Source organism: Diospyros lotus, chromosome 9 (genome assembly GCF_014633365.1).
Source record: "Diospyros lotus cultivar Yz01 chromosome 9, ASM1463336v1, whole genome shotgun sequence".
NCBI lineage: Eukaryota > Viridiplantae > Streptophyta > Magnoliopsida > Ericales > Ebenaceae > Diospyros > Diospyros lotus.
In genome coordinates this window covers 11,184,170-11,206,958 of record NC_068346.1, presented here as the reverse complement: position 1 = coordinate 11,206,958, position 22,789 = coordinate 11,184,170, and the positions used below count along the sequence as shown (strand labels likewise).

Sequence of the window (22,789 nt, the reverse complement as noted above, 5' to 3'; positions counted from 1 at the left end):
CCAAAGTCCAAGCGGTTGTTAAGCTCTTCCGTCACCATATTGAGATACTCCGTGACTTGCGTTGCAACTTGGTTCTTGCACATAACTGTGCATGAAGGTCCAAGCATATCGATACCATAAAAGAATTGGAGTTCGTTGTTAGTGACTTCGTCTATCTTAAACTCCAATTGTATCGGCAACGGTCAGTGGCCTTTCGTCGTTCCCTCAAGCTTTCTCCCTATTTCTATGGTCCTCTTTGAGTACTAGAGTGTATTGGACCTGTTGCTTACTAGCTTGAGTTGCTCGTGGGCTCTCTCATCCATAACGTTTTCCATGTTAGTCTCCTTAAAAGGCGTGAGGGCGCCATTTCGGTCGTGTCCCATGCTTTGACCCTAATTATAGCCGATGATGTAGTGTTACCTCAGCTAAAAACTATCTTGGATGGTCGGGTCATCCGCAAGGGCAAGTACCGTCCATGAACAGAGATACTAGTGAAATGGGTTGTATAACATCCCGGATCGAGCGATAGGAAGGATCGGAACAACTTACCCTGATGGGTCTACGCGAACTTCCCAGGGGTCACCCATCCTTGGATTTTCCCAGGTTAAGTACGCTTAACGTGGGAATTCTTTACCTACATTCAACGTAAAAGGTATCCAACTGGTGTTATTTCCTTCCTTACTTATCTTCGATATATACTATTTTCCTCTGAACTCCCGAAATATTACAAGTTGGGGCTTTGGCCTCGAATGCCACATAGGAAAATAAATGGCGATTCTCCCATACTTATCCTAACTTCACCCTTGGAGACAAGGTGATTTTTAAAGGAGGGCAAAGAATGATGGGAGTGCATGGCCACTTGTTCACATGGGGTTGTAGCTATGGACAAGAGCCAAAACTTAGTCAAAGCTATTAAAGGAAATTCTGCACTTTGGGTCCAACATAATTATTTTTTTTAATGTTACTTATCTTTATTTCGATTATTTAGTTCTTGTTTTTATGTATTGTTATTTTTTACTATTTTTACTCTCAATTTCTATTATATTTTGGTTGGAGTGGGCCTTTGTTATTTAAGTTGGGCAATTGTACTTCAGGAAAGAGTGAATAATCAATTTTTTTTATTTTTAATTATTTTCATTCTTTCTATCATTCTTAATTGACTTAGGTGCTAGACATATCACTAGATCATGACGTTCGTTTAGATGAACATGAAAAGTGAAAGTGAGTCACTAGATCATGACGTCCGTTTAGATGAATATGAAAAGTGAAAGTGACTACGAGGTTTGTTGTGTGTTGAAAATTTTAAAAAGTTTTTTTATAAAAAAAATTAAAAACAAAAATAAAAAACCAAACATAATTTTTATTCCGGCCGTCTACCTCTTCAGCTCAAATTTTCATTTTGTCTACGGCTAAATTTGTTTAAAGTAAAATATTTTATGTTAAACAAAAACTTTTTTACTTTTTAATATAAAATAATAATACTAGGGATGGATAATTGAGACCCAACGTGCCTTTGCCAAGGGATAGACTCTGACACAGAACACAAAATAAGGCTTCCTCCAGAGCTACAGTGGACTCGCGTATGCATAATTATCAGTCCCTCTTGCAGTACACAAAATAAGGCTTCCTCCAGAGCTACAGTGGGCTCGCGTATGCATAATTATCAGTCCCTCTTTCAGTACACAAAATAAGGCTTCCTCCAGAGCTACAGTGGGCTCGCGTATGCATAATTATCAGTCCCTCTTGCAGTATGCTGACTACCATGGGCCCGCGTGTATATGAGTGACCCCCTAGCCATAGTATTGTTCTTCTCCATAGGCCATCTAGGCTCTAGCTAACATAACCCTCTACCAACTGATCAATTATAGGACAAGGCGACAAAATAAGCCACAGTCCTTGAGCAACAACCGTCGCTGTTGCCCTTTAAAGCCACCCTTAGAAAGGATGGTAAAAAATGGAGCCAAGACGATATGGTTTGATTTTAATTAACCTCCAACCATGCCCATAATCTGTCGTGAAAAATAAGGGGCAAGGCAAGCAACATGCGAAAGGACGTAGGAGGTTGAGGGATGTGCAGTTTAGGGTCTCCAGCCCCGACAAACCAAGGAACAGAACGGCAACTTTAAAAATACGTATAGGGTTTACTGTTTTCTCTCTCTCTCTCTCTCTCTCTCTCTCTCTCCTCGTCTCTTTTCACTGTTCTCTCCTCACCATCTTTAGTTTTTACTAAATATCGGGAAAAAAGAAAAAGTATTCTTTCCTTTTATTCTTTTCCCTCATTATTGATGAGTACTTACGAAATGATGAAAGCCCAGTATAAAACCCAAAAAGGAAACACGAAATCCAGTTGGAAGCGGAAGAGGCGTTTAAACACAATAATTAACAATTAATTAAATCTCCCAACTTCTCTCTCTCTCTCTCTCTCTCTCTCTCGTCTTTGCTCTCTGTCACGTAGTAAAGCTGACGGCTCTGCGAACGCTCTGTCCCTTTCTTTCTTTGCCACTCCTTTTTGGGTCTTTGTTTTGTTTTTAATTTGAATTTTGGTTAAATTATTAGTACATTCTTATAATCTTAACCCTTAAATTTTAATTTTTTAGTTAATTTTTAAACTTTTAAAATTAGTTATGACAGTTTTTTAAAAGGTCAAAGTTATGTTCTGCTTAATTTTAAAATATTTAAGTTAAATAAAATTTAAAATTTAAAAAAAATTGAGCGAAATAAATAAAATCAATTTGTCCATGAACTTTTATCATTTATTTTCTCTATAAAATATATTTGTTTTTAAAATTTAAATATTCTATATTTTTTGGCATGCATCTAAAAATAAAATAAAATTATTGTCAATCTATTAAAAAATATTTAAATCAGGCAAATAATATCTGATAAATATATACTTATTTAAGAATAAAATTAATTTATTTTACGCTACTATATATATTGTTTTCATCATTGATTTTTGCTATAGACTATCCAGTATATATCCTGAATCCCCGCTTGGGGAGGAAAGCTATGGCCTCCCGCCCTCCATAAAAGCCATTTGCTCCACCAAGCTCTCTCTCTCTCTCTCCCTCACACACACACACACACACACAAAGAGACACAGCCTATACATACATGTTATATATATATATATTAACATAAGATTGCTTTTCCATTATAGGCAGCAAAACGTGGCCTTTTTCTTTCTTGCATCTTCTCCCTTCCTTTTCTTCCGATGTATAATGGAATTGTTGTCAGAGAATGAGCGGCTGAGAAGCTCAACTCACTCCCCATCTCTTGGCAGTACTTATCTGTAACTTTGCCTCTTTTCTCTCGTCTTACCGCTATTCTTTTCTTTCTCCAACTCACACTTGGATCAGCTTTCACTACAACTCTCCGCTTTCATCTCTCGCTCTCAGGTATGTATCTATATCTATATCTATTTTGTATTACATATATATATATTCGTATGTACGTATTGAATACCCATGTCTGGGTTTCAGCTTTCTCTCACACCCTCCTCTTCTTTTCTGCTTTGGGTACCGTCCTGGGCATAGTTTTCTTGGTTTCTGTTATGATAGAAAATCTTCTTTTTGGGGGAAAGAATAGAGAAATTAAATTATGTTAATGCTTCCTTAAAAGGGGTAATATTCAACTTGGAGTCTGTTTCGAGATGTTTTTCTTCCCTTTTCTGGGTTAACCTCACTAGACACGAGATTTCCGCTTTTGTGAATCTCATTTTTTAACGTAGTTTTTTTTAGCTTTTAAGATTCAATATAAAACAACCATTTTGACTGCCTTTACCTGAAGTTAATCCAAGAATTTATCAGTGCTAGCCGCTTCAAGCTACTTATCTGGGTCGAGCATGGAAAACTACTGAAATTTAACCCTTTTTTAACTGAAAAATGAATATTTTGGCCAAAACGGGGGCCGATTTTTTTTTTTTTTCCTTCCATTTCTCCTATACATCATCAGTCACAAGAAAAATTTCGACTCACTCATCACTCTTCTTTTTATTTTTTTGAAGTGAGAAGCAAGTATGGATTTTAGGGCAAATGTAGACCCTGTTGCCTGACGATCTTTTGCTGAAAATTCCTTCTAGGAAATTTGGTCTGTGTTTAGAACTTGTGATTAGATAAGAAATAGTGGGCAAGTACACATTTTCCCGAGAAAAGAGAGGACGACAATGAAGGAAAAAAACACGAAGAAAATGGGGATTTTCATTTTCTCCCAAGTTCCTCAGGTTCCTTGTTTAGGGAACACAAGTTTTCGATTCTCCATGCACAAACCAATGGAGCCCATGGAACCTTTTTGTTGGCAGAACTTAGACAAATTTTTATTTCTCTTTTCGTTATGCTAACTGTTTCTATTTTGTTTCCTTCACAAGAGAATAACCCTACTATTCGAGGAGCCATCTTAATTTAGGTTTAACTTTTTACATGAAGACAATCCATGCCCTAGTTTATGGCTTATACATATAAGCAAGCATCCTCAAAATTTGCTTTGTTGTGTCCTTAGTTTAGAGGAGATCAAGGCAAAGCCAGTTGCTCTGTAGGCTTGATGCTTGGGAGGATGGGTGGTGGATCATTGGAACGGTCTATTAACAGGGTTGGAGAACCGAAGGGGTCTCTCATGGAGTTGTCATCGTCGTCCGGGCCATCGAAAAGGGCCAAGGCGCCCGGTAATGGCACCCGGGTTGTGTCGTGCTTGGTTGACGAGTGCAATTCGGATCTCAGTCAGTGCAGGGAGTATCACCGGCGGCATAAGGTCTGTGAGCTTCATTCTAAGACCCCTAGAGTCACCATCGGCGGCCGGGAGCAGCGCTTCTGTCAACAGTGCAGCAGGTAACGATTCTCAATCTCTTCAAGTAAAGGCAGAACTGTTGCCAATTTTTACCTTGTTCCTGTTGTCTGTTTAGATGATGATGTTCTTAATTGTATTAAGCTCCTACCTATTCATTCATCATTATCAGCTTAGTATTAGTAGCACGAGATTCATAATATCAATTGAGTTGTAAAAGTAACATTGACAATATGATTCTACTTATTGTATTAAGCACCTAGCTACTCGTTCGAGTGTGTTAAATCTTCTTAATTATTAGAACAGCTAGTTTATCGAATCGCTGAGACACAGGGACAATCTAAATTTCATTTTCTAGTGAGTATTCTAATTGGAAATGGTGTTTAGACGGAAAAGTTTATGTTTCTACATGGTGGATTTGTCAATTTTTATTCTGTTAAGTCCAAGAGTCAATTCAATGTTCAAATAAACTAAATTCTTCTTCTTCTTCTTCTTCAAATGTATGGTCCTAAGGGAACCAATCAATTGCTCTTGCAATCTTTCACTAGTTTTTTGAATCAATGACGAACTCTGTGCTACTGAATATTTACAAGTTTCCTCCAGGTAGTCATCAAATACAGATGTGATTTTGAAGAACCCATTACCATTCGGTATGATAACCGTGAACCTTCCACTCTGCTCATTAGGTTTCATTCACTGGTAGAGTTTGATGAAGGAAAGCGAAGCTGCAGGAAGCGTTTAGACGGCCACAACAGGCGCCGAAGGAAGCCTCAATCAGAATCCATCTCTAGAAACACTGGAACGTTTCTTTCTAATCAACAAGGTCTGTGTTCTGTAATCTGTGTCATATAGCTTATTTTCAGAAACCGGACCCTACAGTCGATTGTTATCTCTTTCGCCATAGGTACTACTTTGCTCTCATTCAGCAGTCCACAACTACACGCCAGCTCCATAATGAACTCTGCTTGGCCGGGAGCTGCCAAAGCAGAGAATGACACTACAGCAGCTTATAGCAGCCAGCGAAGCTTGAGCTTCGTTGGACCTGGCCATTTTTCGGGATCTTTGGCTCACAGTTATGAAGGTGGAAACCAGTTAAAATTTCTGCTAGGCATCGAGGCAGCTTCAGTGTGTCAACCACTTATCGATCCCAATTCTGCCACAGGAAATTGCTGCTACGGCCAGAAATTGTTCTCGGATAGGGCCATCGACTCTGACTGTGCTCTCTCTCTTCTGTCATCAGCGCCGGCTGAACGTCGGGAGATTGATTTGAGCCACGTGGCGCCGCCCCGTCCCATCCCTCCTGCCGAATCCTTGGTCCACAGCACAGCGTACGGCGACCTCAGCCGGTTCCCGGAAGAAATGGATGCTAAGCCGGTGGTTTCTATGCTCGGCTTGCATGTCGGCGACGACGATGATGCCGGTCTCCATTACCAGGGAATGTTTCAAAATGCGCCTGATGGATCATCTGCTGCTACTGCTACTCCTGCTGGCCCATTCCCTACAGTCTCGTTCGAATGGGATTTGTAGTTGTTTGTTTTAAGTGGCTTTGAATTAGAGGTCACTGTATTGGAGGAAACTTTTATACAAAAGAATATGTGGCCTTCCCAAACTGTGTTTGTTCAAGTATGACTTTCGATGCTTTCTCTGTGGTGGGCATTCTCATTCTTTATCTTTGTTTGTGGTCTTGGTATTAAATTAGAACAAGTACTATAATGATTAAATTAGGAAGTGGGTTTTCACCCACTCTCTGTCGGCCGACAACCTAGTCAACAAATTCGACTGGGCTGTTCATCACCATCCTTAAAAAACAACATTAATTTGGTCTTAATTATATACCGTATGCCTGGAGTCTGGAAATTTATTTTCTAATTCTAAAGTCAGACCTCAACTCGATTAAAAATTAGAGAACTTGGAGCAAAATACCTCAATTTTGGGAACCAATAAAAGTTAGTCGTAGTGATTAACAAAAATGTTTCTCGAATGAAAATAAAATGTGTGGTGTAGCAGAATATTTGAAACAGGAAGAACATGAAGTAGAAAGGGAAGAGAATGCTCGTCTCTAAGGAAGATAGCGGAAAGTGAAAGATTCATCAGAAACAATATTTGGGCTTATGTCGAGGTTTGGTCTTTGTTGTACATCAGAAGCAAGAGAATTGTGCTAATCAAAAGAATGTGGTATAAAATATGACAACTCCTCTCTTTCTCTCTCTCCATCCGATGGTTTTCTACCTATTTTCTTGTGGCTGAAAAATGAAAATTATCAAAATAAAAATGGGAAATGGGTAAATTATTTGGTCACTCTTTATATATTGTGTAAATTTTCCTTATTGTTATGAACAAACCGAGATAGCAAATCTCCACACACACACCGTCAAAATCAGCACTAATGAAAACAACAAATCTGATCAAGAGTCTAAAGACGATACAGACAATATTAAAGGTATAAATGAAACAAGAGGCACACGATTTATAGTAGTTCACCTCAAACAGGGACTACGTCTACTTGAACTTCGGTGAGAAGAGCTCACTCTACTAGTTATATTCAATCTGATTACAGCAAAATTGAAACCAAAAAACAACCCTGATTTTCTATACAAAAATGCTCAGAATCACTAACAGATTAAGAGCTTACCTTAGATTGAAAAATTAGAGAACACAAAAAAGAAGACGAACTGTACAGAATTTACAGAAAGAGAGAGAAAGAAAACCCTAAAATGACAACTCTCTCGGCCACCCCTCTTTTCTTTCGTCTTCCGCGCATCTCATCAATCTTGAGGCGTCTGATAAATAGTGCATCTGGATGGCTAAGATCGCACAAGATAAAGGAGACTGCAATGGCTTGGATGAAATCGTGCAAAAGGAAAGGAACGGCTGTAGGCTACAAGACAAAAGTCAAAAGCCAAAGACTTGGGCTGGCCCAAACGTGGCTACCAATTGGCCCTCCAGAACGTGGTTGCCAATTGGCGCCCAAAGGAGCAGCCCACGGTTGCCAAATGGCCCCCCAACCTATGGGCCACATTTGAAGTTTCACAAGATACATTAACACTTATTTTGTTAAATTCTCTTGCCCCTCTGCTCTCTCTATTTTTTAATTATAATAAAAATATGTTGTAATTGCAAAACTACAACTATATAAGCTAAAATATATCTTCTGTAAATATAAATTATTATGTTCTATGAATAAATTTTTCTAAATACATATATAAACTAAATATAACCTAGGGCACATGACGTCGAAACACCTTCCTCGACGGATGCCGACCAACATTGGTGCATAATTATTTCTGTGGTCATGTTTGTTCTCATTGAACCTATGGAGCCCATTGATGAATCTACTTAAATAGAATGACGTCAAGGATAGAAAGTTCAAAAATAACAAGAGGAAGCACACTGATCAGAGAAGGGAAATAGTATAAAACATACCTTCACAACAAAGCTCTCTTTTGGCATGATTTAGGGTAGCACCATCTCTTTCTCACTACTTTTATGCATTAACAAGAGAACCAACTCCTCATTGCCTAAACAAATAGAGATGGAAAATGTGAGTTGCTTCTTGCTTTTATGACTCTTGGAATGCTTATGTGACTACACAACTCCTGCGAACTGGGTGGCACTCGGGGTAGCGAGGGACCGGGAGTGTGCACTCCAAACGACATTGAGATTCCACCTTCCTATATGTATGTGGACCAAATAAGCACCACATGCAATAAAGGACATGTAAACATCCTACCAAGCCATCTACTCATCAACAATGAGCCCGACCGCCTACCAGACAAGAAGGAAAGTCTTCTTGTAGATAAAGCCCGTGATTTTGGTACTAACCACTACGCCTGTGAAGCTGTTCTTGATATGCTAGTTGAGAGGCACATCTTTGGCCATGATACACACTTCCATCTCAAACCAAAGAATTTGATCAATCTTAACTCCAAAACAACAATGGGCCGGAGCGCAAGTCAATTAGATGGCACAACATGTATATATAAATGGGGCTTTACTCACAAGTATTCCATTGTGTTTAATTACTCTCCTGCTTTCATTGTCTCTCTCTGATCACCAAATTTCCCTTTAATTTGCTATGACTTGCTGCTTAAGCATTAGAGATTCTTTTTGGCAAAACCATATCAAGTAGTACTAACCTGATTGTTTTGCAAGGAAGACATATCTCTGTGACCATTAGCTCAAATTTGACCCTTTCGAACCTCATTTGTGAAGTGACAAATGGAACCATTCCATTCGCATTGCAAATTTACGGGGGACAAAACTTGATAGCATCACTAATGATGCTACAATTAATGACGCATCAATAATTATTAACAATGACTTAAAAGATAATTACGAGTAGGGTTATAAATGAGTTGACTCGTGAGCAATTCAACATTCGACTCATTCATGCTTGGCTCATGTGTTATGAATGAGTTTTGAGCAAAGCAAATCTTGACTTGATTTGATTTGTGAATAAAATTTACGAAAGTTCGTAAATAGTCTCGTGAAATAAATATTTATTATTAGAACTTAATATTACTAATAATTGTTAATTTTTGTACTTTTATTTATTGGAGAAGAATGTTGTGGAGATTTCCTTTGCCACAGCGGTGGTTGATTGAGGATTGAAGATTGAAGATTAAACATATTTTTATTCATGAACAAGTAGGTTTGAACATGTTTATTATTATATTATTATGTTTAAATTTTTTATTTATTTTATTATTTATCTTTGTATTTGTGATAAGAATGTTTTTGTTTGTTTGAATAATGTTATTATATTTCTTTGAGAATTTATATTTATATTTATTTTATTTTTTGTTATGTAAAATAAGTTTTAATGACTTTAATTAAATTTTTTTAACAAGTCTCCCGTTTATCATATTAAACGAGTTAGCTCGAGTTGTAATTTTTTGATAAGTTCAAACTATTAACAAATTTTTGAGTTGGAGATCTTTTTTTTTTTAACTAGCCAAGCTCAATCCTAATTATGAATAAAAAAAAAAAAATCTTACCAAATCTACTCTAAGCAAGTGAGATATGAATGAAGTGTCACTCAATATTGTAAAAAGAAACACCCCTCAACAACACAGCACTGACTCAATTTTTTGCTTGGAAAAAAAATTCACAACTCACATAATGCTCAGTCGACTTGAATTAATTGAGATTTATAAGTTGACAGACAGACTTATAGAATAAAAGTTAAAGAACTAAAATGTCTCTATCCATATTGTATTAGAAAAAGTGTAATATAATATAGACAAAAATATTTTAATCCTGTAACTCTCATTTTATAAGTTTGTGAATCAATTCGTAGAATTTTTTTTTTCTTTTGTCACTTCACGTGTCCAAACGGTAAGTAGTGGCTGGCGGAGCGGTGGGCCACGCCCTACTTCAAATGAAAACCACCATATATAGTGGAGTGCGATTTTGTTCATCATTTTTAATGAGGGTGAATGTAATTTTCAGTGTTTTGGAGATTATAAATAACAAAAAGGGAGGTCTTTTTGTTATTTTTAACCCATCTTATATTATTTATATTATTTGTAACCTCCAAAATACTGGGATTACATTCACTTTTGTTAAAAAACAAGGAGCAAAATCGCACTCTATATAGTGAGCTTTCGGGCTGGCCGCACGTTTGAAAACGACAAGGTACTGTCACTACAACACATACCGCGTGCGTCTCACGTGAACCACTGTGAATGCCACGTGCCATGGAATACCAAGCCCCCACCTGCACGTGATTAATATACTTAAATCAGGCCGATGTGATCAGTCTACCGTTTTGCTATTTATGGCATAACCCGATTTTTCGACCCAACATTAACAACAATGGTATTTAATATTATTTACAAAAGGACTCTATAGGTCGGACCCCCCCGGCTCCGCCCCGCACCAAAAATAGCAAAAGATGTTCTCGGGCACAGAGAGGCGTCTGTGCTAAGCCCTTTCTGGAAGCCACGGGTCCATAAATCATACGTAGAGAAATATATATATATATTTTTTAAAATTCTGAATTATATTAAATTTTAAATTATATTTCCCGTTTTCTTCCCCTTTTACCCGAAGTTTTCAATTCTGAATTCGGGGAGACAGACTTAAGCAACCGCCCTTGCAAACTAACGGCCGCTTTTCAGAGATATTTCCTCATACTCGGAATTCCGGAGCCACGAGAGAGAGAGAGAGAGAGAGAGAATGGGGCGGAAAAAGGTCGAGATGAAGCGTATCCAAGACAAGAGTAGTCGGCAGGTGACGTTCTCGAAGCGGCGCAGCGGACTGATAAAGAAGGCTGGGGAGCTCTCGGTTCTCTGCGACGTCGAGATCGCTTTGTTCATCTTCTCCAACCACGGCAAGCTCTACGAGTTCTGCACCGGAGAAAGGTACTGTACTCCTCTCTTTCTGCGCTTCTTCTTCTTCAGATCTTGCTAGGTTTGGTGTCTGTTTGTATATTTATGATTTTGTTGAAGCCTGCCTTGTTGATGCGCCTTATCCTTTATCATGTTCTCGGTTCCACTCGGCGTTGGTGCTTATCCTTTTCCTCGATTTTGATGTGATTTTTACAACATAATTAATGCGACGTTCTAGTCTAGATCTGGAATTATTTATTGCAAATCACACGGTAGGTCGTCAAATCATTCCACCCTGGCTCTGAATAACCTTTGTCTGCACGATACATTTACAGTCGGTTTGTGTACTAATACGCGCCCTACTTGAGTTAACCGAATCCATATCTTATTCCTTCGAAACGGGTAAATTTAATATATACTTAATTTTAAAAATATAATTATTTATTTATTAAATTTTAAATTATTATTACTTATTTATTGAACTTAACTTCAATCATCTATTTTCTGTTATTGTTTGATCTTCCAAACGAAAAATGTCCACGTGACTAACGAAATTTGAAATAGTTAATAAAAAATACTCATGTGACTTACAGAATTTGACATATACTCGTTGAATTTTAAAAATATAATTATTTATTTATTAAATTTTAAAATAAATTTAACATATATTTATTGAATTTTAAAAATATAACTACTTATTCACTAAATTTTGAAAGCAAACCATGTGAAAAAATCAAAACCTAAAAACAAATAAAAAAGTCTGCTCAAGTGTCTCAATTTTGAAAGCAATACATATGTAAAAACTTAACCAAGATAATAGATAAAAATAGGCTACTCAGATACATTAATTCTTGAAGCAAATCAATAATAAAAATTCAAACTAATCAATCATCATCCTTTAATTTATCAATAAATGAAAAAATTACAGATTTTTTTACTTCCATTAAGAATAATGAAATCCACAAAGATGTACTAAAAAATTGTTGGTTTTTGGCATAGAAGATGAATTTTGTAATCAGGTTTTAGCTCTTGGTTTTTGGTATAGAAGATGGTTTTTATAATCAATTTTTAGCTCTTGGTCTCATTATTGAATACATCTTTGTAGATTTCATTGTTTTTAATGGAGATAAAAAATTTGTACTTTTTTCATTTGTTAATTGGTTAAAGGATGATGATTGATTAGTTTGAGTTTTTACTATTAGTTTGCTTAAATAATTAATGCATCTGAGTAGCTTGTTTTTATTTATTGTCTTGGTTGAATTTTTGCATATGCATTGCTTCTAGAATTGAGGCACCTGAGTAGGTCTTTTTATGGTAATTTTTTGGTTGAGTTTATACTTCTAGTTTGCTTCCAGAATTGAACCATTTGAGCAAGCCTTTTTATTTGTTTCTTAGTTTTGGTTTTCTCACATGATTTGTTTTTAAAGTTCTAAGTAAGAGTCATGCTACATGTACATCATTTTTGTACATTTTGGGCTACACAAGGTGTATCAATGACAAAAATACCCTGCGCCTCACGCGCCTCTATGCGCCTCAGAGGGATATTTTTGTCATTGATACATCTTTGTGTAGCCCAAGGTGTACACAAAGGTGTACCAATAGCATTTTCCTCTAAGTAATTATATTTTTAAAGTTTAATGAGTGCATGTTAAATTTATTTCAAAATTTAGTGAATAAATAGTTATATTTTTAAAATTTAATAAATGTACGTTAAATTCTTTAGCCATGTAAGCATTTTTGTTTGTAAGATCAAACGATAATGTAACGGGTGATGAATGATTGACATTAAATAAAATTCACTGAATAAATAATAACAATTCAAAATGTAATGAATAAATAATTATATTTTTAAAATTCATTATATATATATATATATTAAATTTACCCCCACTAAAACCTGCCATATCAGGTAGAGATTTTCGTCTGTTTCTCTTTTCCCTTTGAGCGCACTCTCTATTCCTCGCCGCCATTTCCAGTGCTTTGCCGCTGGAACTTGCCATATCAGATGGTGGTCGACAGTTTTTCTGTTTGTCTTTTCCCTCTTGAAATACACGTTCGTGTCAGATGTTTGAATATTGCTAGTGGCTTTTTCTTTAGTAATTATTAGTTGAATTCAAAGAATTGTTGTTCTTCTGTGTCGCTTAGTTCAGGACTGATGAACGCGTCCCGTACATCTTTATCCTACATTTGCCCTATTTTCAACGTAGCTTGACCTTTACTGTTCCCATGCACTGCCATGCTACCTTTCTGCAGCTTGTTGCGACATTTTCGTGTAATTTCTAGAAATCTGTCAAATGCAATTAAGCCTGGTAGCTAATTAAAAGACATGGCTGTTACCAGTATACAAGCTTTGTTGAGGTCAGTCTCTTAAACTACCTGAGGGGTCTAAGAAGCTATTAAACATGTCAAAGATGCCACATGGATCGGGGAAAGTAAACGAAGAATGAAACAGCTCAACCAGATCGATTGAGGATCAATGATTGGCATCTAATTAGAGTTAGGTTAGATCGAGCTCAACTTTTGATCAAGCCTATCTATGTACCTAATAATCAGACAAGGTGGTAATGATCAGTAATTATCTCCAAATTGGAATACGAGTCGAACTCAGCAGCTAGCCTATATATCTATAGACTCTAATGAGCGAATTCTGTTAGTCCTCTAAGGCTGACTGCAACTGTTCTCTATTCTATTCTGCTGGCCAAGCCAAAAAATAATGAGCCAAATGCAGATTTTTTTTTTCTCAATATCGTCAATTTCCCTCATAAAAAATTTGACAAAATTAAAAACCCTTGTCACGTGGCGATCAAAATCATTGGAGCCATCATCGCCATCTCTCCCCCTCACAATGGCCATCAATGTTGGAAGAAGTTTGACCAAATGTGGTGAAAACGAAATCGACTAAAGAAGAGATATTGTAGACGTGGCGACTAGCAGATCTGAAGAAGACGGCTGGAGAAGACAAGTTGTAAGCATGACGGAAGACTAAATCGGGGCAATGACCAGCGAAGGCGACGTTGACAAGTAGAACTAGCAGCAACAACGACTATGACGTCTTCTTTGGCAAGGAGCAGATCAAGCATTGGTTTGTGATTTTAGGAAATTTTTTATTTATTTTTGTATTAGATGAGTGATATTGTGTGTTTGTGTATTTTGGTTATTGATTTGTGTATTTGATTATAGATTTTGTGTATGTGTGTATTTGATTATTTTGTGTATTTAATTATTGATTTTGTGTATGTGTGTATTTGATTATTGATTTGTGTATTTGATTATTAATTTTGTATATGCGTGTATTTGATTATTGATTATGTGTATGTGTATTTGATTATTAATTTTTGTATTTGATTTTAACATATTAAAATTTTAAATTTATTATTATGGAATTATTTCAAACATTTTTTTAAATAATTATTTTTAAAAAATATTAGTAAATTGATTTAAAGATACCGTAATATTTATTATTAAATTGTAAAATAAATAATATTTTTTTATAATAATAAAAATTATATGTAAGGTAAAATAAATAAAATTGAAGTTTGTTAGTATATAAATGAAATAGGAAGTCAAATAGAGAGGAGAACATGAACATGGAGTGTGGTTGGAATAAATACGATTTTTAAGATAAAATCATAATAAAGAGTGAATTATTTATAATATAATAGAGAACAGAATAAGAATTACACATGTCCCAATTTAATAAAAGTTATCTTATCTTTTCCTCCAACTATAGGACAGGAGATGTTATTCTATTAGGACTGAAGTGATTCCAACTTGTGGGTGCTCTTGCCCCCAAAGTTATCTGGTTCATGTCAATGTTGTTCAAATCTTTTTGACCCATGAGCTTGACCAGTGAGCCAACACAAGTGTAAAGTAGCTTTTTGAGAAAGTCCTATCTAAGCATAGTAGTTTAGTTGGTCTATCTATACGTGGGGATGCAGTAAGTACCGTTGTATTCTAAAGAACAATCAAATGGCTTTCAGATACCATTCAAAAGTGATTGGGAAACCTTTGATTATGTCAGAGGTAATGGATTTTGAACCCCATGCAGTGTCACAACTTCTTCAAAGAACAGTGTCTTATTTGTGAGGCATTAGAGGACTTTTTTTAAGGGCTGAGAACGCCATCTTTAAAAACTTGTCCATCACAATAGAGACCAAAATTATTCCATTCAGAGTGTAGGATAAGCTAAGTATGAAATAAATGAAAAAATCCCCCAAAATTTTTTATAGGATGTAGAGGCGTTTTTTGCATTTGCCTTTCTTTCTGTTCTTTTTTCATTAGGCCAATAATACCTTTTTTTATTGATGTTATTGTTTTATCTTAAGAATATGCAAAATGTGAACTTGTGTGTTTTAAGGCATAACAACTCTATTCTGGTTCTAGTTTGTGCTTTAGTTTAACAAGGAACACTTTTGAAGAAAGTAACTCGCTTAGTATACACATGGTTATTGATATTTTACCAACTTAACGTAGTTTTTATTGTTAGCATAAATACTTTAGATTGTCAAATTTAACATTCTCAAAGTTTCAAAATAGTGAACTATGCGATTTGTGGGTTTAATGCTTTCAACAACTCTATTTTAGGCTCTAACTAGTTCTCTAATTTAAAACACAACTTATGAAGAAAGTAATTCAATTACTATACATGGATATCGTTAATTTCGGCTATTTAGAAACTCTAGATCTTGATGGTTAGAGTAGTTAGTGAACTCTTTCCAATTAAATAATGCTCTTGTTAGAAAAAACGGAAGATTTGATACTATGTTAGAAAAAATAAAAGCAAAGAAATAGAGAGAGAGAGAGTATATTGAAATTTATTGTATTATATTATCTTGTAGTTGTATTGCAATATTGTCTATAACTAGTATATAAGCCTTGTGGCCAACCAAAATAGGTAAAAAAGAAATATAGAAAGATTACAAATAATGTATAGTTCTGTAAGATATAAAAGATATTCTCAAAATATTCTAACAATATTCATGAAATAGTTTGATGTCCCCCTCAAAACATAAGAAGGTAAAAGATTAACTAACTTAAGTTTGGATACAAACTCATGAAAGCGTAAGGGTGGATGAGTTAACAATTGCATGCTGATGTTGGCCGAAAAGAAAAGGGTTAATAGTCTGATTTATTTTTAATTTTGGATCATTTTTCAATTCTACCTCATTTTAGGCATTGCTTTAATTTGAAACTAATACTTTAAGATTGATATCAATTTTATCCTAGATCGACCTGGTGTGTGGCCCAGCTAAGGTGGCGTACTAATTTGTTCGATAATTGATACATTAATAAAATAATATTATTTTGTCTTACTTTTGCTGCAAAACATAAGGCAAAACGATGTCATTTTGTCTTAGGGTTTCAAGTGAGGAGGAATAAGAGGGAGGAAGCCTATGGTGACGCATGCGAGGGTTTCAAGTGAGGTTGAGCTGCTGTCCAGCGACAAATTAACGTTGACAGAAGGTGAGGAAACAAAGCGACGCTGCACAACGACGAAGAATTTGATCATTGCATGGTGACAACGATAGCGACTGCGACGACGATGGAAGACGATGCACGCAACATCAATGGTGGTGAAATCGACGACTCACCCTAACTGTTGCATGGCGACAGTGACGAAAACGACCCATGCCAACAGTGACGAAAGCGACGATTAACTCCATATCCTGTTGCACGGCGATGGCGACAAAGAAGGTGTGGAGTCAGTCACAGTTGTCGTGTAGTGTCGAAACGCTTCATCGTCGTTCATTGCTGTCACCGTGCAACATCACTTTGCTTCCTCATCTTTCGTTGCCTTTTGTTGTCGATTTGGCGTTGTGCGTTGTCGGGCAACAACTCAACCTTGCTTGCTTGAAACCCTCGCATTCATCGCCATCGGCTTCCTCCCTCTTCCTACTCCTCACTTGAAACCCTAAGTTAACAAATGGGGGGAATATAAATAAGGCAAAATGACGTCGTTTTGCCTTATGGTTTGCAGCAAGAGGAAGGCAAAACGATGTTGTTTTGTTAATGTGTCAATTATTGGACAAATCAACATGCCACCTCAGTCTCTACATTAGCTAAGCCACATGCTAAGTCGATTTAGGATAAAATTGACATCAATCTTAAAGTATTAGACCCAAATTGAAATAATTCTTAAATCGGGATAAAATTAAAAAATAATCCAAAAGTAAGGATAAATTAGGTTATTTACTCAAAAGGAAATTGGCAATGCCAAATTAGAAAAGCCATGCTCATCGAATTAGAATGGTGGTGATGTAGTTAATATGAAAAAATCAAGCAAACCAAAAATGAATAGTATAAGAACAAAGAATGGAATAAAAAAAATTGATTGAAAGAAGAAAAAAAATACAAGAAGCCAAGGTGTCAAAAATTAAGGAAAGTTTCTATTGATGCCACTGTTGGTGGTAAAAATCAGCGAGATGAAACCCCTTGGTTCTACAACAAAAGATAGACAAAAAGGATCAACATATCAACCACAACGATTAAGAGTTTGATCAAAACGCCAAAAAAGATGTTCAAAATGGTTGTGAAGGAGTCGTCATGTCCAAAGATGAGAATAGTTAAAATTTTGGTATCCAAAAAAATTTGAGAGACTAATTCGAGAAGCCTTTTATGATGTTTCAAAGCTACTCATAGTGAAGAAGATAAAGATCAAAGCTGCCACCAACAAAGAGTTTCACATGTGATGAAGTTGTTGATGCTAAAGAGGAAGTGGTGATGCATGCAAACAACTGGTTTTGAATTAATTATTAGAATGGTTGACTGAACCGACCGATGAGAGAGATTTAATAATATTGGCCAACTACACAAAGGAATCAAACGAAAAATCATACAAGGATTGAATCAGACAACATATCTGTTGCAGAAAATACTACAAAACAGAAAAGGGTTAGTGCAAATCAAATCGAACCAGATATAACCGAATGTAAAGAACACGAACAGAAAGTAATAAACTCCTTGTTAAATCATTCAAGGCTCAGATCTAAAGAGTCCGTTCACCACTTTGATAATACCAACGAATAAGAATCACAAACCACAATGAAGTCCCAAACTATAAGCCCAGAAAACCCCAAGAACTCTCGGCCGAACTCAACGAAACCCTCTCTCACCCAAACGATCAAAGCCACACATAGTAGGTTACCACAGATGGTAGATCGATTACAAAGACGGAGGGTAGAAAGCACAAAGCCAAGAGATAAAGCTTACTCATAAAAGAGACCTAGGTCTCGAATATGTAGAGGTTGCAATCGGCATCGACGGATCGCCTATCACACACACAAGGAAAGACAGCCGAGAGAAAGGAAGTGAAGATCAATCCACAAAGGCAACAAGACCGAATCACGATTGGTTGGATATGGAAGGAGAGAGATCGCAATCGGCCAAGGAAGAAAGGCTCGAGAGAGAAGCTAGGGTTCTATTGAGAAAAGGGAGAACACCACGAGAATGGGCCACACAAATGGCCTCTTATATGTGGGCTTATGGGCTAAGGGACAAGAGGGCTTTTGGGCTCAGAATAGTGGGCTTCTCCCACTTGAGCAAATGGGACAGGGCCCATTTCTCTTCCAAAGTAGGGATAGAGATTGTGGCTTGACTTCTAAAATAGGTTGCCTGAAAGTGGTGACGGATTTGAATTCTTCAATCTTGGGTCGAAGTCTATGAAAATCAAACTCACCCGAAAAAATCGTCATAACCTTGGACCTCATTAGGAAACACAAACCCAACAATATCTCAATCAAATAACAACAAACGAGACGCTTGGTTCATATCAAGAGGGTTGACTCCTCGACAATGGGTTTGCTCTTGTAATAAGAGATACATGAATTTGGATAGTCAAGATCGAGAGACTTTCGTACCAAGTTGGAAAAGACGAAGACGGATACTATGTTAGAAAAGACAGAAGATAAATCAAATGAGAAATTGTCAAATTCATTGTATTGTATATTATATTGTAGTTGTCCACATGTTGCCTATAATTGGTGTATATAAGCCTTGTGGCTAGCTTAAATGGCTAATGAACAAAAAAAATTACACATTACACACAATATATAAAAGATTTGCAAGATACAAAAAAATATTCTAAGAACTCTAATTAAGGCCAACGCCATTCAATTTATTTATTAAATCTAGGCAAAGCTCTTATCAACTCTTTTTGTTCTAGTAGATTCCTTTTCTTTCAAAGAATTAGTAGTTGGTTTTTTAATGAATAAAATGTATGTGAAAGGTGAAATGTATATTAAAGAGTGAAATATACCACTAGATATGAAACCATTTGACGTGAAAAAACAGTGAAATCTGCTAAGCCCCAACCTCATAGAAAGGCCAAAGGAATAAGCGAGGAAGTTTATATGAAGAATTTGTTATGAAATATTCTATATCATATAAAAAATATTTATGGAGAACGAAAAGAAAACCTAATTTGTGTGTTGAGAATAAGTCAAATAGAAAAAAAAAAAAATTTAATGTAAGAATCAAAATAGCAACACGTAAGTTTTACATGGTATGACAAAACTATAAGTAATACTATTCATCTAAACTGGAGATAGATCTCTAGTCTAGGTGGCACATTTTCATTGGATAAAAAAAAAATACATAATAAATATTGACACTTGTACTTTTTTATTGCCCAATGAAAAAGTGTCACCTAGACTGGAAATCTATCTAAATGAATAGCATTATTCCAAAACTATTAGACTTTAAAAATATGGATGACTTGTCATGTTGAATCATACTAAGGGTGCGTTTAATTGCAAGGGTGGAATTTAGGTGGAAAGAAAATGAATTCTAGATAATTGAATTCTTGGAAAAATGAATTCCTAAAAATTGGAACTTTAACCTGTTTGATCGGTATAATTTTTTACCTGAAAAATGATATTATTTTTCATCTTTTGGTATTTGATTGGTAATATTTTCTATATAATTTGGTCATTTTCCTGACATTTTGTGTTTGATAGGCATTATTTTCTATGAAAAATAACACATTTTCCATGGAATTTAATAGTAAAAATGTATTGAAAAATATTGAATCCCTATATAGACATACATATATACATAAATATATATATATACACACAGATACACATATATATACGCACACTTATACACACATATATATATCAACATTGAAAATTCTTCATCTCCATCTCTGCATACATAGACATATATATACATAAATATATATATATATACACATACATATATATATGTATATATATACACACACAGAGGCCCTCTCTCGCTCGCTTGCCCTCCTTCTCGTTCGTACACAGATACACACACATTTATATATATACACACACATACATATAGATCTGTTGCCTCACCCACCCGTCGCCGCTCATCGTTGCTGACCCACTCGCTCGCTCGCCCCCTCTCTCTCTCGCTTGCCCACCCTCCCTCTCATTTGCTCTCTGTCTCTCTCACTGCAGATCTCCATGGAAGTTGAAAGAGATGAAGATGGGAGCACAGTGGGTTGCTCTCTCAATTGCTGGAAAATCGGAGCTCCTTCCCCCTAAGGAATTTGGTTTTCTTGATTTGAAGAAAAAAGCTATCATGTGATAAGAAATGGGAAAATGAATTCCCAGGAAAATTTTGACTGTCAAACACTGCATAAATGAAAAATTGGGTAGAAAAAATCTCTTTTCCAGGGAAAAATTGGGCTATCAAACGGGCCCTAACTTCTATATGATTACTTTAGTCCATTTAGTGATTTCTTCGTAGGAAAACATAATTTGTCTTGCCTTTCAACGAAAGAACTTTCTAGATAGTGAATAAAAGTTTGGTTTTCAAGATTACCATGCAAAAAATGTAGCCATATCTTCAAGCGGGTGCAAGTCAAAAATTATTCACGCTAACACACGCTAGTAAAATATGTATTAAATGATGCTTAACAAGAAGTGAGAAAATATCATTGAAGTTAACATTGCTAACCTGGTTGTAGGTTATACCTACCAAAAATGTTCCTTCTACCTTCCATTTTTAACACCTTATTTGTTTTTTTTTTTCCTTTCATGAAGACCTATTTAGTATCGACAATCTTCTTCTTTCTCCACTTCCATAATCATTTATGTACTTAGTAGAATTATTGCCCTCGGGGTATAAGTCGAGACATTGAATGAACAATATATCGATGTCAATACTGTGGATTATGAGTTTGATTCTTACCCTATGCAAGGGCCAAAGACTCAATTTGCGATTTACCTCCCCTGACGTAATTGATGGTACAAATACCAGAGACTATACAAGGACGATCATCCCAAATACTTGGTAGAATTATCACATGAGGTGGCTCTTGAATAATATGAGAGATCACTAGCAGTATTTCTCCCTTGTCCAATTGTCATTACAGGAGAAACTAACGTGTACAGGATGTGTAGCTTTGAGGTGCAGTGATTGTTCTAGTCGTTTTGTCTCTAGATATTGACTAGCTTTGGTGAATTGTCTATTTGGATAGTCGTGTATGACTGTTGGAGGTAAACTAGATTGAGAAGATTACTGTGCCAACGAGGAATGTGAATACTCTTCATTTTTCCTTTGTGAAACTTCCTTTTCTATCTACCTTAACGAGCCTAAAAGTGTCTTCCTTTAAGTCAAACATTAAAAGCCCAATATCTCAATCAAATGTTAATTCAATAATTGAAGGCTTTCTTCAATTACATGTGAAACAACTATTTATAGGTAACTAATAGACAACTGATCCCATTAATTAGAATTTAATAAAACCTAATGACTAAAGGATCAACTAAGAGAAAATCAAAATAAAAAATAAAAAAACTAAGAAATAAACAAGTAATGTTGTTCTTATATTATCTATCATTTTTTCTTAGCTGAAAAGAACTTAGTTTTGATGAGTTGGATTCCAAGTACCACTAGATCCAGGAGTTGAAAATCTTTCTCAGTAATTTAAGTAGAATATGAATCTTGATGGTCTTTCCACTTGATATGGAATCTTTGATAACTGTCATGAGAGGATGTTGTTGTGCTACAAACAAAAATTAATTGTGTAATTAAATATCAATCACGTGCAAATATCAAACACAAATAATAAACAGGCACGAATATGATTATAAGATTTGTTACAATTGTAACTTGGAATTCAAATTTGACTGAGATTGAGACTTTTAATTTGATCGTAATTATGAGTTTGAATTTGACTATGATTATGAAAGATTCTACATGACAAACCCTCAAGTGTAGAGGGAAAAATCATGGGCCAAACTCTGAATCAAATTCCCTATAAAAAAAATCAAATACAATTAGATTCTAAGTTTAATATCCAAACTCGAGATCACTAATAATGGAGAATATAGAAAAAATTTTCCCAAACAAATCCTTACAACTCTATGTAATTGTAATCCAAAACTAGAGAAAAATTCACTCCAAATAGCTTCAACCTTGTACCTAATTTTTTTGCTTCAACCTATTGAATTTGTTGCCGCTATTCCGTCTTTGCATGGCACACAAGCTACTATTTTTTATTTGTGCCTCACCACTACTTTGCTCCTTTAATTTGCAAACCTTGCATATATATACGTGTGTGTGTTCCACCACCTCAAGCATCGTCTTCATGCGCCGCCTCTCTTTTTCTTTAGTTTATTATTATTTTAATCCATGGGCTAAACATCCAACTCCAATAATCTCCCCCTCCAGTCCATGGGGAGAATGTTCACATTTCAATTGCTTACTTGGTGTTCAATCCC

At 35.7% G+C, this 22,789-nt stretch overlaps 2 protein-coding genes across 6 annotated transcripts in view; both read left to right on the top strand.

Annotated features, from left to right (window-relative positions):
* Positions 1 to 2,953: 2,953 nt before the first annotated feature.
* Positions 2,954 to 6,426, top strand: LOC127810453 (teosinte glume architecture 1-like). 4 transcript variants are annotated; one of them, XM_052349959.1, is made up of 5 exons: positions 2,954 to 3,377; positions 4,477 to 4,802; positions 5,445 to 5,581; positions 5,663 to 5,839; positions 5,921 to 6,426. In XM_052349959.1, the coding sequence occupies exons 2-5, from the start codon at positions 4,519 to 4,521 to the stop codon at positions 6,283 to 6,285; spliced, it is 963 nt and encodes a 320-aa protein (XP_052205919.1). In that variant the 5' UTR covers positions 2,954 to 3,377; positions 4,477 to 4,518; the 3' UTR covers positions 6,286 to 6,426. The 4 variants fall into 4 exon arrangements, with proteins under 4 accessions (XP_052205919.1, XP_052205918.1, XP_052205916.1 ...); XM_052349958.1 differs by having other exon boundaries at positions 4,482 to 4,802; positions 5,663 to 6,426; XM_052349956.1 differs by having other exon boundaries at positions 5,663 to 6,426.
* Positions 6,427 to 10,663: 4,237 nt separating this feature from the next.
* Positions 10,664 to 22,789, top strand: part of LOC127809752 (truncated transcription factor CAULIFLOWER A-like) — a 92,859-nt gene continuing 80,733 nt past the window's right edge. Inside the window, exon 1 of one of the 2 annotated variants that reach the window (XM_052348784.1) lies at positions 10,664 to 11,123. In XM_052348784.1, coding sequence (XP_052204744.1) covers positions 10,939 to 11,123 — 185 coding nt within the window. In that variant the 5' untranslated portion in view covers positions 10,664 to 10,938. The remainder of the gene's footprint in view (positions 11,124 to 22,789) is intronic. The other variant, XM_052348785.1, reaches the window with a different exon arrangement.